Here is a 19,322-nt window from a genome sequence, read left to right on the forward strand (position 1 = left end):
AATCATAATTTGATCAAAGTTCTGGAATATTAAATATTTTTTTCATAATCATTACAGTGTAATATAATGGTTAGACCTCCTAGAATTGAAGAGACCTAGATTCAAATTCTGACACTTACTACTGGGGGATCATGGTCAAGTCATTTAATCTATGTGACCTTTAATTTCCTCATTTATAAAATAAGTATAACACACATATATAACATGTATTACATCAGGTATAATATATGTATATTACATGTATAATATAATTGACATATGTCATAATAATATAAAAATATAATGTTATTACATATTATTATAATTTATAAATGTATATCATTACATAATATTATTATTGTATAATATTGTTTTGTATAATTACATATTGCATAATAGTCTAATATAATAATGGATGTAATATATACAATACTTGTACTACTAGTATCATAAGGAAGGAAAAGTCCTTTGTAAATCTTTTTTTTTTTTTCTTTTTCTGAGGCTGGGGTTAAGGGACTTGCCCAGGGTCACACAGCTAGGAAGTGTTAAGTGTCTGAGACCAGATTTGAACTCTCATCCTCCTGAATTCAAGGCTGGTGCTCTACCCACTGCACCATCTAGCTGCCCCCCTTTGTAAATCTTAAAGCACTGTTTGAATCAACACTATCCTTTTAATTTCCTTAATGAAAAAGATCTGGATCTAAAAGTTGAATTATTGAGATATCACTGTCAGGTGATTAAAAATAAATAATGTGTAAATGTACATGCATATATACATTATCTAAATATATATGTATATATACACACATATACACTTATATGTATATGAAAGCTTTTCTATTATTTGACATTGGTAGAATTTATTTCAAGGAACCAGGTTGGTTGAAAATATCTACATGTATATGTGTATATAATGCATATATGCATATATACATATACATATATTAACCTGGTTTCTTAGGATAAACTCTATTAAATGTCAAATGATATGAAAGTTTTTCTATTTTCAAAGAAATCTATAGTTCTAAAACAAGGAATATTTTGTTAAAAAGTTTCTTAATTAAAACAGCCTTTTTCCCCCCATTGGAAAATTTAATTGCCGAAGAATTTTCAAAGATGTTACAAATTAAATTTTCCAGAAAGTATATTTTGTGACAATGTGTATGCTAACATATGAATGAACTAGTAGCATTTGATTCACTAGTGCTTTTAAAATTAGAATTCAGTAGAGATGAACCTGTTTCATCATCATTAAGAAACTATTCAGAAGATAGACTGTGTTTAGGAATCATTTCTCAGAAAAAGCCTTCTGGAGTTTTGTGATTTTTTAAAAATAGTAACAGTTTCTGATGTATAGTTTGAGGATCACTTCTATTCAAAAGATAAAGACACAAGTGAGAATCCTTTCAACAATTTTTACACTCCTACTCAATCTGACCAAACGAATTCATTACTGAGTTCTATTCGAGTTGTCATTCAAATAGAAATATTTCTACTTATTATCATAAGTATTTTTCTTTGCATTTCTACATCTTAAATTTGGGTCTAGAATTCTTCATCCATCTATCACAACTACAGTATAAATTTGCCAAATGTTTTCCAGCAATTCATGAAAATGAGTTTCTAGTGTGTCCATTTCTTATGTGTTTAACTTGCAGAAGTTCCCAAAGCAGATCAAGTAGAAGGCTCACCACAATACTCTTTTTTCTGTTCTATTATGCATATAGAAATCCTTGTTCTATTTGGCATTTATTAAGTTTTATTAATTAAAACACAAAAATAAAATGAAGAGATCATTTTGTAATTCTCTTGGTTAGTTCATCTAAGAAAACTACCTGATCGAGGGCTGATACTTTCTTCGCTGTCCAAGGATCACAGTCATGATATCGTGAATAAAGAGCAAGTCCACAGAATACTGCACAAGTAAGAATTGCCCAGAGTCCTATGAGATTTATGTAAAGGGACCTAGTGAAAATAACAATAATAACAAATGATTAATAAATCAATCACTTATGTTCAACGCATTTTAGAAACTAAAATTATAGCTTAATAACACAGATGATGGAGTGCTAGGCTTGGAGTCAGAAAGACCTAAGTTATTGTATCTTATATGTTCCATTATATTGATACAATAATAAACTTGGTTTCTGACTTTGAAATAAAAAAAAAAAGGACCTAAATTCAAATTCAGACTCAGATACTTACTACCTGTGTAGCCATAGGTAAATCACTTAAGCTCTGTCTGCCTCAGTTTCCTCTAATTTAAAAGAAAGGGAAAAGGCCAAAAAAATGAGCAAAAATAACAACCACAAAAAGAATCTGACTGCAGAAAATTGTTATGGTGCCAGAGAAAATCAAGACACAAATTCAGAGTAGATAATATTTATAAAACTTTTCAAAATTTAAAATGCTATCTAAATGCTAGCTTTTATGTTGTCATCATCATTTTAATTATTACTACTACCTGTGTGACCTTAGAAAAATCATTTAACACACTTAATCATTTAACATATTATTATTTAACACACTTCTGAGGTCTCAGCTTCCTTATCGTAATATATGTGAACTTTCTAGGTCTGTGATTTTATAACAAATGTTTAACCTATTATTGTCATACTATCTAGAGGAAAGGGAGAAAGAAGGGGAAAAAAAATGGAACACAAGGTTTTGTAAAGATGGATGTACCCCCCCCCCCAGGTAATTGGAGTTAAGTGACTTGCCCAGGGTCTCACAGCTAAGAAGTGTTAAGTGTTTGAGACCAGATTTGAACTCAGGTCCTCCTGATTTCAGGGCTGGTGCACTATCTACTGAGCCACCTGGCTGCCCCTAGGGTGAATGTTTAAAACTATCTGTGTGTATTTCAAAAATAAAATGTTATTTAAAAAATATATGCAAAGATATTTCAATATCCAACACCACATGTATAGTTCTTCTAAACATATTTCCATTTATCATATAAATATATGTCCCATAAATACTATAAATAATACCATAAATAAATAAATACCGTATAAAACAATACAAATTTTATAATAATAAGATTATTGTTGTTTCAAGAATGAAGGACAACAACCAATCAACCAATAATAGGGTATTCTTATAAAGGTGACTAGATATCTTTCTCCATAGGATTTGGGCTACAAGGATGACTGGATTGGGTTTAGTGATTAGTATAATGGGGTCCCCAGCTCCAGATCTTTCCCTTCTCAAGCTATTCATTCTCTTTCTTTGTGGCTTTGCTTGATGAATAGACATCTCTACTTTGATAAATTGGGATGTCCAGACCTAAGATGTTATTGGTGTAGGGATTTCCCATTAAGGGAGCTCCCCTATAATCCAAAACTGATAGCCATTGGTTCTGTCATTTATATTCTTAAGGGCATTGAGGGAGTCTCACAACTAGAGTATTTCAGAAACAGAACTGGGAACTGATGCTGACTCTTAAAGCAGCCTCTACCCATTAAGCTAGACTACTCTCCAAATCATTCATACTAATGGATTCAAAACTAATGGATAATGATGGTTTACTCTGTTGCCCCTCCTACCAATATTTACATTTTGATAAAGAATATATTTTTAATGATAGGAACTTTAGGTACTGGGGCAGGCTAATGAGGAAGATACTTCTTGTATTAGAGTGCCATTTCCTCAAATCACCCAAAAGAAAAGAACCCCCGACTCTTGTAAAACTAGCTCAATTTAGACTAGTTAAGTTTATAAACATTTCGAAGCCATTTAACAAAATTGTGGGGAGTGTTGTATATTAATTCACACAAAGATATAAAGCATTTGAGCTAAAAATTATTTTTGTTGTTTAGTCATTTCATGTTCCATTTTGGGGTCTTTAATAATAGAGATATTAGTTGGACATTTCTTCTCCAGTCCATTTTACATATGAGGAAACTGAGACAAATAGAAGATGAGAATTCCTGACTCCAGACTTGACACTCTACAGTGCCACCTAGCTGGCCTAAAAATTGTTTAATGGTATCTTAAACAACAAGAAGTTGCTTGATTATTTTACAAATATATTTCCCCTCTGGGACAAGTATATGTTTGAGACATTGTAGATCTATTTCTACAGTGATTGAACATGATCAATAATTTTGGTGGTCATGCAGCAATTACATCAGTTTTGATATTTAGAAGTAGAATAAAATATTTTATAATTGATATTTTATAATTTTTACAAAATATATCAGTGTAATTGTTGTAAGCACTTAATAAATAAATAAAAAAATGTGATGAGTAAAGAGTTATACTGAAGGATAGTTAAAAGATATGTATGTATACTGGAATTTTTCTTACATTTTTGCATGGAATCTATTTTTGCAGGAAATGTACCGCTGGACTTGGGACTGATTAATACCATAGATGGTGGTCCATGTGAAGGTCCCGCCGATGATGATTGTCCAAAAGCTATGTCTTTGCAAAGGATTTGGATTGAAACTAAATGGAAAACAATAGGAGACAGAGAATATCAACCTACCACGCACACAAAATTACATTGCTGAATTATTTCACATTTAAGATTGATGAAATAGTTGTTTCTTTGACATTCAAAACATAAGATAGAGGAAGGATGCCTGGTTTTTATGTAGATACTCATGAATGTCAATGGTCCTCAGTTTCCCTCCTCCAAAAAGCAATGATGTTGATTAAACCACTGGTGTCAAACATAAATAATAAAATTAATTTGTACATAAAAATCCCTGCAGAGCACAAATTGACTTAGTTTTAAAATGTAACATTCATGTTTTTTATTTCTCTTTTTTAAATATTTTGTTTTATTATTAATTTATGGATAAAACAAGGACTTTCATAACTATATAATAAAAAGAATAATTACACATGAAACTGGAAATCTATTGTGTATAACTTGCTATTCCTTTTAAATATATGTAAATTTTTAAAAAATTATTTCATTAAATATTTTCCAATTACTTTTAATCTGGGTCTATACTGATGTAGTTAAAGCAACAAAATAATGTGGGTTGTGTAGAGACACCAGATGATGGTAGCCACTAACAGCTGGGGTTCAGTCATGTGAAGAATTTCACAATGGCCATTTTCTTTGACAAAACGTAGATTTACTTAGGGAATAGGTTACAGACAAAATAAAAAGACACATAAGCAATGGGAATGGTAAATATGAAATAGAGTAGGAGAGTATATGAAAGAGAAGTTACTTAGTGGAACTCACAATTACCCAGGAGAAAGGGAGCCCTTCATGAGGTTGGAGCATTCCCTTAGCTGACAAGCTAAATCCTGAAAGGGACTCAGCCCCCTGAAAGAGTTAATTAGCTATAAGGAGGAGAAGTGGGGTTGAGAAGCATAGTGGAGTTGGAGGGATACCACAGGGCATGGGGGAAGAGGAAGGGGAAGGAGAAAGACACCCCTAGCAGAGTTCTATGGTGGACTGACCCAATGGAAGGCAACAGCCATGGGATAGACCATAAAGGAGATTTTATGGGGAAAATTTAATCCCAGGACATGATTGGGATTTCTGACAGAGCATGGCAAGGTGAGACTGCTGGAGACTTCTACAGAAGGTAGTGCTCAGGGGTTTGACATAACTTGAATTTCAGACAGAGGAACCTCCCCACAGGGTGGGACCATAGAGCTAAATTGATCTCAATCAGCCTACCTGAGGTAGGTAGAATTTTATCAATTCTGCTAACCACACCTGGCATTGAAGACTCTTTATATACTAAGAAGTATTATGTTACCTGTAGCCCATATATTTGACCTCTAGGTACTAAATAATCTCTAAAATTCCTTCAAGTCAAGCACAATGAGATTCTAATCATTAATATATTTGCAATTTGACTTTTTAAAAGATAGCGCATTAGAGTATCACAGAAGCATATTTTAAAAACTTTTTAGGGCAGCTGTTCTGAAGTCAGGAGGACCTGAATTTAAATGTGACCTCAAATACTTAACACTTCCTAGCTGTGTGACCCTGGGCAAGTCACTTAACCCCAATTGCCTCAGCAAAACAACAACAACAACAACAAAAAGCCATCCTTTTAGTTCAATTGAAAATACTAAGAAATAATATTTCTCTGGCCTAAAAACCATTCAAGATTCCCCCTTTCTGGTCTTGAAAAATGACCAATTATTCTTGGAAAGGTGGTTGACCAATTAATCAATGAGAAAAGGTTTAAGGAAATGGATTAGGGATGAAAATTAAATTTTGAAGAAAGAATATCTCTTGTCTTGTTTAGAGCCTGGTCTTCCCCTCAAACCCAGAAATAAATGAGCTGTGACTTACCTTTTTTCATTTAGAAAGAACTGAAATATTGTTTTTTGGGTGGAGACTTTTGGAATGACTTGAGGGGAGGAATCAAGGAAAGAATGGTCTTAAGAATAGATAGCTCTATTTGCTATTTATTATATTATTTATATTACTTTATTTTTCTGTGTAACACAATTTTTTGAATGACTACTTCTAGGTTTTGTTCCTCTCCCATCACTTTACAATTACAAAAACAAAAGAACCCTCCAAAACTTCTAATCGTTTGAACAGTTCCAAGAACTCACCCCCTTTTCTTTACTCTTTATAAAATGTACAGTGGGAATTTAACAAATGTTAATTAACCAACTGATAAAGAAGATATTGTTTTCTTTAGTCTGATATAAACAGTTATGTTGAAGGTCTTTGTAACCCTTTTAGTATCCCCTCTTGGCCTATAATATACTGTCATTTTATGGGCCTCATCTTTCAGGTTATTAGACACACATGTCCGTCATCCAAACTGCAGCATAACTACCTATACTAGTTTATTTGTGCTGTGGCTGATAAGGACCCTGAAGATTCTTGCAACAATGTACTGATTTTTGTTCTGGAATCCCAAACTACTTTTAATATTTTATTATTTTTTTCCTTGTTCAAGATCCCTGCTATTTCAAATCATCCTGAGGTAGTGGTATACATTGAGGATCAACTAAGTAACTGATAGAGTAAAGGATCTGAAGTCAGGAAGTCATCTTCCTGAATTAAAATCTAGCCTTATATTCTTACTAGCTGGATGACTCTGGGCAAATTACTTCACTCTGCCTTAGTTTCCTCATGTGTAAAATGAATTGGAGAAGGATATGGCAAACCACTCCAGTATCTTTGCCAAGAAAACTCCAAATGGGATCATGAAGAAACAGACTTGATTAAACAATAACAAGTGTTGGGAAGGGGCTATGCTCTACCAATTTAGACATCTTTCTAAAATAAAAATGCTTGAATATTAGATTAATGTTAAATAATTATTTCTGGTGGATTTGTACTTAAAACACAGAGTGCAATATTAGTATATTCTTTTCTTTGATGGTGAAATGATTCTGTGACTTGAATCCCAATGCCAAGTAAAAGCCAGCTGGGTCCCAGAACAATATCTCTTCAAAAGACTTCCATGATCAACTAAAGAGAAGTGAGGGACCATTTAAATGTTTACAGGAAGTTTTTTTGTTTTTGTTTTTGTTTTTTGGTGTAGCAGGGTTGAACGTCTTAGGCTGGCAGAATTTGATCATTTAAGAGACAGGGCAAATCCGTCATTAGATAAAGAAATGTGTTACCATCCTTGTCTATAGCCATCTTGTATGTTATTAGAGGTAATAATAAACTATTATAATTCATCTCCCAGCTCTGAAACTAAGCTGATTTTAATCCAAATTATACCTTACTTAGCCCTCAGCACTGGGCAGATGGGAATGTGGGATGAAGTAGATATGAATTGCTTCCTTCTCCTTAGGGAATTACACAATCTCACTGTTTGTTGGCTCCTTTAATGTCCATGAATTTGTTGTGCTTTTAGAAGCATAAAAACCTGGGAAGGAACTATTTTTAAAATCAAGTAAACCCTTCACATAAAAGAGCATGAGGATTTCCTCATCCCCATCCTCAAGAAGGACTTCATCTTTTCTAAAAGAAAGTCTTCTAAAGAAGAGATATGAAAAAAGCTTCCGCCTCCTTTTCCTGCAGATGGGGGGAAGATAGAAGGAGCAATTTAGTTGTGCAATACTACAGACAAGATCAGATTTTGGTTACTTATAACTGTGTGGGACAGTATGGACCACAAAAATAATCAAACTTTCAGAGTAAGAAAAAGCAAAAGGGGGTTTATTACAATCTCACAAGAAAGGACATCTCCCATCTGACAAGATTTGTCAGTAAATGGAGTACAAAGTAAAAACTGCAAAATATAAGATTAAATAGCCTTAATTCAGAAGCCCCCAAAGCCCACCCCCCTAGCTTGGTCTTTTCTCAATTGTTTGAAGGAGTCCAGGATTACATTCTAATTGGGCAGAAATGTAACCCAGAAATAAGAGAATAAAAAAAGAGGTACTTAAATGCATAAGAGGTGGTGGGAAACAGGAGGGGATAAACACCTATAACTTCTTAACTATAGTTTTGTTTGTTATTATATAATCTCAAGACACAATTAAGGTATGGTTTCAGGCTATCTTCCCATGAGAGTGTCTTCACTCAATGAATTTCACACATAATGAACAGATTTTCTTTTTTCTGTCTTTTTTCATAAGAGAAGTTCTCTGGGATAAGGAGAGGCAGGAACAAACACATCAAGAAATATAGGTGATATAAAATAAATGATTCAAAATAGAAAATTAAATAAAAGAAAATCTTCTAGTCATGTAGGCAGTTAGATGGTGGAGACGTAAATACAGAGGCAGGAGTTCTTAGCTGCCCTAAGACAGTAGCTATGGGACTCTGGTCAGGTCATTAAAACTCTGCTTACTTCATTTTCCATAAGATAAGGATCATAATAGCTCCTACCTCAAGGTTGTTATGAGGATCAAATGAGATAGTACTTGTAAAGTACTTAGCCCAGTGCCTAATATAGAGTAAGCCCTATATAAATGTTAGCTATAGTTAATATTATTGTTGTTGTTATTTCATAATGTTTGACTGAAATTGCATAAGGGACTGTTCTGTTGAACAAGCAGATGGCCCAGTGGATAGAGCACTGGGTTTGGAGTTAGGAAAACCTGAGTTCACATCTGGCTTTTGACATTTACTAGCCATGACCCTGAACAAGCCATTTAACCCTGGTTGCCCCAGTTTTCTCAATTGTCAAATGAGCCGGAGAAGGAAATGGCAAACCACTTCAGGATCTTTGCCAATGAAAATTCCATCTCACATGAGTGAACACAACAAATTTCAATGGCCAGAATCTGTTCATTTGCAAGAGGTATTAAATCTGTGTATCAGTATACACAATGTCTGTAATGAATGATGTAGAAATTGTTATCATTGAGGGTCGTTCTGTTCTTTCTACTGTCACTACATTTTGTAAGGTAATAGATTATAATTATAGTTCCTGGTACAACTGATCTGAGATACTACTCTCTTATTATAGAATCTAAAGTATTATTAGGTACAGCAAGTGAACTAAGACATACCATTCTGAAAGGATTGAGATATTGATTTCTGGGATTTTTTAAATTATCCTCTCTTTAACACCTTCCAGGACTCATTGCTCTAAGACAAAAGTTGTCTGACACGGTTTAACTAGACCCCTCTACCACTTAGGGTCCTAACTGCCTAGGGGAAATAAGCCATATTTAATGGCATTTTTATTTCTGTGATAAAACTAAAAATACCATTTCAATCTGGAATATACACTAGCTAGTACAATTATAAAAGACCTGAACTTGTCATATAGGAACTTATTAAATCAGCTCCATAGGATATACTATAAAATATTTAATATGTATGGGAATGCCTGCCATCTAGGGGAGGGGGTGGAGGGAAGGAGGGGAAAAATTTGGAACAGAATGTTGTAAAAAAAAAAAAAAATTACCTATGAATATGTACTGTCAAAGAAAATGTTATAATTATAAAAATTAATAAAAAAAATTTTTAAAAATCAGCTCCAGATGGGTTTGGGAAGTCTCCACAATGGATGAAATTGCTACTTTCTGAGGGTCATCTCTAATCATCTTTATTTATATCTTGCCACTAGACTCCTATTGGCTCTGGAGGGGAAAGTGGTGACTTTGCCCAGCCTTCCCTCACTTAAATCCAATTCACTTGTATGTCAAAGAGTCATTTCCCCAATGTCACGAACTCTCTCCAAGAACAAAGTACAAGCAACAACAACAATAAATGAATACTCTGATGTGGACAAAGCAATGACCAGGCATTCAGAATTTCTTGAATGATAGATTAAGCCATAGGCCATACATGATGACCTCACTCATCGTGTTGGACAGTTCAAAGATTTAGGATTCCACCTACGACCATGGAGTTATAATTGGAAGTTCTCAGAATGATAGTGCAGCTTCTCATCATTAAACTTCCAAGCCAACAGCCTTATGAAATGAATGTAGGACATGACTTGGGGATGTCTGAAAGTATGCATGCAGGACTGAGTAGTGCATTGTGACAATCCCTCAAAGAAATCTCAAAGTTGGTTAAAAATATGTGCTCCTAGAATAATGTCAACTGTCTGCCAGGTATTTTATAACCTTGCCAATCATGCACTTGCAGTATGCTCCAAAGTTCTGATGAGGGGATAGTAATCACATTTAATATAATTTGTAGGATTGTACAAATAATAAGGATGTTTTCAGGTGATAGCTATAGTTATGTTAAAAGAATCAGAATATCGATTCAGAATATCTGAGTAAATCCATATCATATCTACTAGGCCAATTGCCCAGTAGATAAAGTTGCATTGGCTTTTATATTGGACCCACCCTGATCTCACTTAGGACTGTTAATCTGCATATCCTTCTGGCTACTATTCAAGAGTAAATGGCTGGCTGGAGACTCAGATATGTTTGAACTGTGCCTTTGGTGACTATTCCTTTTTGCATCCCAACTGAGGGTGTTCTAACATCTAAAATAGCTTGTCTCTTTTCTAAATTAACCATATTCACTGAAAGAAAGCACAGGAATTGTTATATTCTGAACTAATGAGAGCCAAATATTTTGCTACTGTTTTCTTTAATTTTTTGGTAAGACAATTGGGGCTAAGGCATTTGCCCACAGGGCCACACAGCTACTATTAAGTGTTTCAATACAAAATTGAGATCTAAAATGAGTAAATGGGAACAGCTAGCTATTGAGAAAAACAAACAAATAAACAAATAAAAGAGTAGCTAGGACAGCATGTAAATAGAAGATGACAAATAAACATTTAAGGTTGAGACAACACATTCTGGGATTGATCTTTCAGTACTGGCCCCAGAATCAGGAGGACCTGAATTCAAATGTGACCTTGAATACCAGCTGTGTGATCCTGGGAAAGTAATATCTCCCCCCACCAAAAAAACAACAGCTATAAAATGAACAAATGTATATTATGCTTCAATTAATTGTTCTATTTGCATGAAATAGGGGAACCTATGAAAGTACCTTTAAAAACCTCCTTTTGGATTCAATGGAAATTATAAAGAAAAAATATTTCTCCGTTCTAACATCCAGATTTTCTTTCCTCCCTTTCCTCCCATCCCAAGAAAGATGGATTCTAAATGGAAGACAAATGGCCTTTCTAAAGAAGTAGATTAAGGATTGGAAATAAATTTTAAACAAAGGGCACCTCATGCAAGTGAACCTCTCTCCATTCTGAAAGGACTGAGATGTTGATTTCTGGGAAGACACCCTTAAAATCCTTAAGGAAAACAGTTAAGAAAAGAATCTAGTATTGAGTCTTGTTCTGGAATATTACCTCAAACTAAATTTTAATATATTATTATCATTTTTTTCTCTGCTAAAGATTGTTGTAAATGTTACCACAAATTGCATTGGGGTAGAAGGCCATTTCTTAGATCATGGGAAAGACAATGGGAGTACGGCATGCCAGTTTGGACATTGTCTTTCTGTGTCTGTGTCTGTCCCCGTCTCTTTCTCTCTCCCCATTCCTCCTCTGAAATGCTTGAATATTAATGCTAAATTAAGTAAAATTATTTCTAGCAGATTTGTGCTTAAAATGCAGCATGCTGTATTCATATTGTTTATTCTGAGACAATTGAAAGAGTGATGGAAGCAAAATCAGGAGAAATCTGAGTTCAGATCTTATCTCTGACCCATATTAGGTGATATGATCTATGATGTAGGGTTTTGCACCAAATCTTGACAGGTACCAAAAGTTGGGGTTTGGTCATGTGAAGAATTCACAGTGACCATTCTCTTGAGCAAAAAGTAGATTTATTTAGAGAAATAGGTTACAGATAAAATGGAGAAATACAATAGACACTGGGAATGGTAAATATGAAAAAGTGGGAGAGCATATGAAAGACAAGCTTCTCACTAGAATTCACAATTATGAGGTATGGGCATGTCTTTAGCTGGCAGGCTAAATCCTAAAACAGACTTAGCACCCTAAAAGAGTTAGTTAGATGTAAGGAGAAGCGAAGTTGGGAAGCATAATGGAAGCAGAAGAGATACCCTGTGGTATGGGGAAGGGGAAAGAGAAAACACAACATGAGGCAGAGTGACCATGGCAGATTGACCCAAAGCATGGCAGCAGACATGGGATGGCCCACAAGTAGATTTTATAAGGAAAATTTAACCTCAGGGTTCTGATAGAGCATGGCAAGGTGAGACTGTTGGAGACTTCTACAAAGAATGGGGTTTAGAAGCTTAACATAATTTGGATTTCAGAATGGACAGAGGGTAGGGCCAAGGAGTTAAACTGATTTCTATCAGTTTTCTCCCTACTTACCTCAGGGATCAATTCTTTAGTTTCTCTCTGTCAAAAACCACATTCAGTACCTAATCATTAGGTATGCGAACAGGAACAAGTCACCTAGTCTCTCTTACATGGCCTCCTAGGAACAGTTAGATCATGCAGTAGATAGAGGAATGGGCTTGGGGTCACAGAGAGTCAGACACTCAACAATAAAAGACTCGACAAGAACAACAAAATGGGGATAATAATAGCACTCTCCTAAGACTATTATAAGGAACTAATGAGATAATAATTGTAAAGTCCTTAGCATAGTCTGGCACATAGTAGGTGTCTATATAAAAGCTTCTTTATTAAAAAACACACACACACACACACACACACACACACACACACAACAAGCCAGCAAAATAGCCCCAAATTTTGTCATTTTCTAAGAGTAATGTAGGAAAGGCAAATCTGAATGATGTCAATGATCATACAATCTGTGTGTGTGTGTATGTGTATGTGGGTGTATGAGAGAGAGAAAAAGAGAGAGAGAGAGAAAAGAAGAAGAAGAAGGAAGAAGAGGAGGAGGAGGAGGAGGAGGAGAAGAAGAAGAAGGAGGAGGAGGAGAAGAAGAAGAAGAAGGAGGAGAAGAAGAAGAAGGAGGAGAAGAAGAAGGAAGAGGAGGAGGAGGAGGAGGAGGAGAAGGAGGAGGAGGAGGAGGAGGAGGAGGAGGAAGAGGAGGAGGAGGAGGAGAGATAAGATCTTGAATGGCATTTTGGGCAGAGAGAAACTAAAGAATTGATCCCTCAGGCAGGCAGGCAGTAGGCACCGATAGAGATCAGTTTAACTCCATGCTTCCACCCTCTGGGGAGGCTGTCCATTCTGAAATCCAAGTTATATCAAACCACTGAGTCCCATCTTTTGTAGAGGTCTCCAGCAGTCTCACCTTGCCATGTCCTATCAGAAATCCCAGTCATGTTCCTGAGGTCAAATTTTCCCTATAAAATCTACTTATGGGCCATCCTATGACTGCTGCCTTCTATTGGGTCAGTCCACCATAGCACTATGCCTGGTGGTGTCTTTCCCCTTTTCTTTCCCCTATGCCATGCTCATATGTTTCTAGGACCAAAATGGATGAAGTAGACACCAGATAATGATAGGCGCCAAAAGTGGGTTTCAGTCGTGTGAAGAATTCACACTGGCCGTTCTCTTTGGCAAAAGGTAGATTTATTTAGGGGATTAGGTTACAGACAGAATGAAGGGATGCAATAGACATCAAGGAATGGTAAATTTGAAATAGAGTGAGAGAGCATATGAAAGACAAGTTCCTCAGTGGAACTCATAATTACTCAGTAGAAAGGGAGCTCTCCATGAGGTTAGAGCATGCCTTTAGCTGGCAAATTAAGTCCTGAATACCCTAACAGAATTAATTAGTTGTAAGGAGGAGAAATGGGATTTAGAAGCATGGAGTCAGAGAGATACTACATGGTATGAGGGAAGGGTAAGAAAAAGAGAGTAGCCATGGAGGATTGACCCAAAGGAAAGCAGCATCATGGGATGGCCCATGAGTAGATTTTATGAAAATTTAACCTCAGGGACATGATTGAAATATCTGACAGGACATGGAAAAGTGAGAAGTTTGACATAACTTAGATTTCAGACTGGACAATCTCTCCAAACGGTGAGACCATGGGGCTAAACATATCTCTTTCAGTGCCTTCTATCTGCTTGCCTTAGGGATCAATTCTTTGGTTTCTCTTTAGGTCCAACACAATATTCAGGGTCTATTTAGTTATTTATTTTTCTCAATAGTATTTTATTTTTCCTAATACATGTAAAAATAGTTTTCAACATTTATTTTGGTAAGATTTTGTGATTCAAATTTTTTCTTCCTCTCTCTCTTACTCACTCCTCCTCAAGACAGCAAGCAGTGTGATGTGGGTTATACATATGCAAGCCTTTTAAACATATTTTCACTTGTTATTATTTTAAATGGTACCGTGTTTCTATTGAAAATTTATTCTGCTTATTTACTAACTGACAAGTAACAAATGACACAAAGGATAAATGGAAACTTACTCCCAGAAGTTCAGTCTTCCTCCATGATAAGAATCATTAAGAATATTGTTGATCCCACCTTGAACCACAGTAGCCTGTATGATCACAGATGCAAATCCTGCTACCATGATACCAACTTGGAAAACATCTGTCCAGACAACAGCTTTGAGACCACCCTTCATTGAGAAAAAGTTCATTTGAAGAATTATCATTCTGATGACAAGTTCATAGATTTAGACCTGAAAGGGCTTTTAGAAGTCATTAAGTCCAACACCTTCTTTATAAGGAAACAGATTCACTTATATTATAAGTGGGGGGTATTCAAGATTAAATAAGATTTGAATCCAGATTTCCTGATGTGGAATCCAGCATTCTTCCTCCCACACTGCTCCTCAGGTCAGAACAGAGCACTGTATCCAAAATTTCTTTCCCTAAGTATTCTTCCTTATTCCACATTCTAGTCCTATTTCCCTCCACCCTGCCCTCCTATACTGCCACCAAAGAATCAAATGAAACTGAGGAAGAAATAATGGATTTGCTTTTAAAATAATTCCAACTTGACAACACTTTTAGTATAATTTAAAAAAAATATGGGCAATCAATTTTCTGTCATGAAAGGAACAGTGACTGGCTACTGGAAATACAAATTGTGCAAAGCCAATGAAAAGTTGGTTGTAGAAAACAGGGAATGAGCATACCATCGTGCAGTAGAAAGTGCAGACCACCCCAGTGGCAACAACTGCGCCCCACAGATCAAATCCAGTAACTGTAAAAATAGAAAAAAAAATGCATCTTCATGAAATGGTATGGCGCCATAGCCTCTTAAAAGTTACTTTCCAAACTTCAGAAAGTTGTCATGAAACAAATATAGTCACAGTACAGAGTATTCAATTTGGAGTCTGACTAAAGACCTGCATCCAAATGCTGTGTGAACTTGAATAAATGACTACATATCTCTGAGCTTCAGTTTCCTCCCTCCCTCCCTCCCTCCCTCTCTCCCTCCCTCCCTCCCTCCCTCCCTCCCTCCCTCCCTCCCTCCCTCTCCCTCCCTCCCTCCCTTCCCTCCCTCCCTCCCTCCCTCCCTCCCTTCCTTCCTCCCTTCCTCCCTTCCTTCCTTCCTTCCTTCCTTCCTTCCTTCCTTCCTTCCTTCCTTCCTTCCTTCCTTCCTTCCTTCCTTCCTTCCTTCCTTCCTTCCTTCTTTCCTTCCTTCCTTCCTTCCTTCCTTCCTTCCTTCCTTCCTTCCTTCCTTCCTTCCTTCCTTCCTTCCTTCCTTCCTTCCTTCCTTCCTTCCTATCTTCCTTCTTTTTTTTTTGCAAGACAGTTGGGATGAAGGGAATTGCCCAGGTTCACACAGCTAGAAATTATTAAATGTCTTGAGGGTGGATTTAAATTCAGGTCCAGCTGACACCAGGGCCAGTAGTCTATCCACTGTGCTATCTAGCTGCCCCATCAGTTTCCTTTCTTGAAAGATGAAAGGTTTGATCTAAAGGAGCTCCCAGATCAAAGGACTTAAATATGGACAGGACTTGAGAGGTGATCTTGGACAAAGAAACCCTACATCCTATAAAGAAGGAAAATGAAGCTTTACATAATTTACTCAGGGTCACACAGATAGGTAGCAAAAGAGCCAGGATTTAAATTAAGGTCATCCTCCAACACCAAATCTCACAATCTTTGCAATATAACATACTTCTAAGGTCTCACCCAACACTAAATCCATCAATTCTGCTTGTTTGTTTTTTCCTTGATAGTAGTTTATTTTTCTAAAAACATGCAAAGATAGTTTTCAACATTCAGTTTTATAAGACTGTGTTCCAAATTTTTCTTCCTCCCTCCCTTATCTCTCTTCTCCCCAAGACAACTAATAATCCAATATAGGTAAAACATGTGCAGTCTTTTTAAACATGTTTCCATATTTGTCATGTTATGCAAGAAAAATCAGACTAAAAGTGGAAAAAAAAAAACATGAGAAAGAAAAAACAAACAAACAAAAGGTGAAAACAGTATGCTTCAATCCACATGAAGTCTCCATAGTTCTCTCTCTGGATGCCATTGACATTTTCTGATTCAGTTTATGAGACAGATTGGGTTTAAGGGATGTCATGTTCAGGAAGGCAGGGGGAAAATTTTGAACACAAGGTTTTGCAAGGGTCAGTGTTGAAAAATTATCCATGCATATGTTTTGAAAATAAAAAGCTTTAATAAAAATAAAAATAAAAACATAAAAAATAAAGAGATGTCATGTTCTAGTTACTTCTCTAATACCTCAAAGAACTCTAACTTACAACTCAAAACAATATAGTTTAGTTAACACATTTGTACAATAAAGGAGCTGAAGAAGAGGTGCTCTAAGATCCCTTCTTGTTCTATTACCCTTGGTTTTTATGATTCTAAAGTGTGGATGGACAGTAAGCAGACATAAATCACAAGCCGAACTTTAGAACTCAGTGGGATTTTAAGACGATAGAGAAGAAAACTGAGGTCAACAGAGATGGCCAAGGACATTAATGGACCTTCACCATGGTCATGCAGCTAGTAAGCATCTCAGATAAAATCTGAATCCAATTCTTCCTGACTCCAGGTCCAGAATTCCACCTTTTATATCTCATCGAATCTCAAAGATGTAGAGAGAATAGGAACAAGCCTGAAAGGAATGAATGAATAAAACATGTATTTCTATTTCCTCTAAGCAAAAAAAGTCAGTATTGATGGTAGGGTATCAGGTTAGAGAAGAGTACTTATAGCTTGTATGTTTAGAAAGGACAGGGCTCAAAAAAGTGTTCTCTCTCCTTCCATTAATGAAAGAAGGCATTTATGAAAGGAGCAGGATTATAGAAGTGGTTAGCATAAAGTTTGCCCTTTCAACAGATTAGGATTGGAAGGAGATCAGAGAAGCAGTCTGACAATAAAAATAGTAACAATTACAAATAGCTAGCATGTATATAATACTTTAAAGTATACAAAACACTTTGTGTATGTTATCTCATTTGATCCTTGGAGAAACCTCAGGAGGTCAGTGCTGTTACTATTCCCATTTTACAGGTGAGGAAACTGAGCCAGACAAAAGTTAAGTGACTTACTCAGGATTACATGGCCAGATAGTATCTAAGGTAGAATTTGGTCTAGCCCTCTATCCACCTGTGCCATCTAGTGGCCTTTTTGGGGGGTCAAAGTTAAATGTTTAAAGAAATTTATCACTGAGTGAGTATATGTCAGGAAATATGGTAAGAGGAATAGTAATTAATAATAATAATTGACATTTTTATACACTACAAGATCTTAAAAGTTATTTATTTACAATGCCTTATTTAGTCCATAAAACTTTGGTGATATAAGTACTATAAGAATTTTTATTGCTGTTTTAGTCATATTCAACTCTTCCTGAACTCATTTAGGGTTTTCTTGCAAAGATACTGGAGTGCTTGCCATTTCCTTCTCCAGCTCATTTTACAGATGAGGAAATTGAGGCAAATATGGTTAAATAACTTGCCCAATGTCTCATAACCAATTTTAACTCATCTTCCTGACTTATACTGTGCCATCCCCATTTTACAGATGGGGAAATTGAGACTGAGGGGAAGTTAAAAGAATTGTCCACTGTTTCACAGCTAGTAGGAAGCTCTTAATTCCCAGGATTTTTGTGAGAATCAAATGTGATAATATTTGTAAAGTATTTAGCATAGTACATAGCACACAGTAGGTGCCGTATAAATATTTATTCCCTCTCTTAGAGAGACCAAGGCACTATAAAAAGAAAAGGCCTAGATATTTTAATAGATGAAAATTAATGTTCCTAGACTTTCCTTTTCTAAATTAAAATTAAAACTGAACTTCATTTAGAAGCTAATAAATATTTTATAAAGATTACTTCTAATGGCTAATAGATGTATTCATGAAATATGAACTAAACCAATGTATAACAGTGTTAGAGTTACAAAGGATTCTGAACTTTCTGGATAGAATAGTGAATATCAGAGAAACATCATTACAGTGATTCCAAAGTACATCCCAAGTAACTGATGACTAGTGGGTTTTTTTTTTTTAATATCTATTGTAAAAAATCATGAGAGTTCAAGTTCCATAGTATCATAATTCCAAGAGTTTGTTATCAGCACTACATGACAGACATCATATCTATAATTAAGATAAGCACTAAGATCATGAACTGCCCCATTAAGGAGCTACATGCACAATGCTGACTTTCTGAATTCCATGTTGGTCTTCCAAACATAAAATCCACTGGCTCATTTCCTTCAGTTTTAGATCTTTGAGGAGATAACAAAAGATGTCATCTCTTACAATTTTATTTCTATCTAAAGTTTGAGACTGCCATGATCTTTTTCTTTCTTTCTTTTTGTTTTTTGTTTGTTTGTTTGTTTTTGGTTTTTTGGCAAGGCCATTGGTGATAAAACTGACTTGCCCAGAATCACACAGCTAGGAAATGTTAAGTGTCTGAAACTGGATTGACTTCAGGGTCAATCCTCTAGTCACTGCACCATTTAGCTTTCCCTATCTTTTTCTTTCCCAAATAAATCACCCTTAGGCTGAGTGTGATAGTGTACACACACAACTGTAATCCTAGCTACCCTGTTACCAGGAAGACAGAGACTAGCAGATCTATTGAGTTTGAGAGATCTAAATTTTAGTAGG

General features: G+C 35.6%; 1 protein-coding gene across 1 annotated transcript in view; it reads right to left on the reverse strand.

Moving 5' to 3' along the window:
- Window positions 1-19,322, reverse strand: part of LOC141544806 (sodium-coupled monocarboxylate transporter 1-like) — a 46,071-nt gene that overhangs the window by 13,383 nt on the left and 13,366 nt on the right. Inside the window, exons 4-7 of the mRNA XM_074271366.1 lie at window positions 15,371-15,438; window positions 14,694-14,848; window positions 4,288-4,428; window positions 1,815-1,944 (exon numbers count right to left, since the gene is read on the reverse strand). Of these exons, the coding sequence (XP_074127467.1) occupies window positions 1,815-1,944; window positions 4,288-4,428; window positions 14,694-14,848; window positions 15,371-15,438 (494 nt within the window). The remainder of the gene's footprint in view (window positions 1-1,814; window positions 1,945-4,287; window positions 4,429-14,693; window positions 14,849-15,370; window positions 15,439-19,322) is intronic.

The sequence above is a fragment of the Sminthopsis crassicaudata genome, chromosome 5 (assembly GCF_048593235.1).
Source record: "Sminthopsis crassicaudata isolate SCR6 chromosome 5, ASM4859323v1, whole genome shotgun sequence".
NCBI lineage: Eukaryota > Metazoa > Chordata > Mammalia > Dasyuromorphia > Dasyuridae > Sminthopsis > Sminthopsis crassicaudata.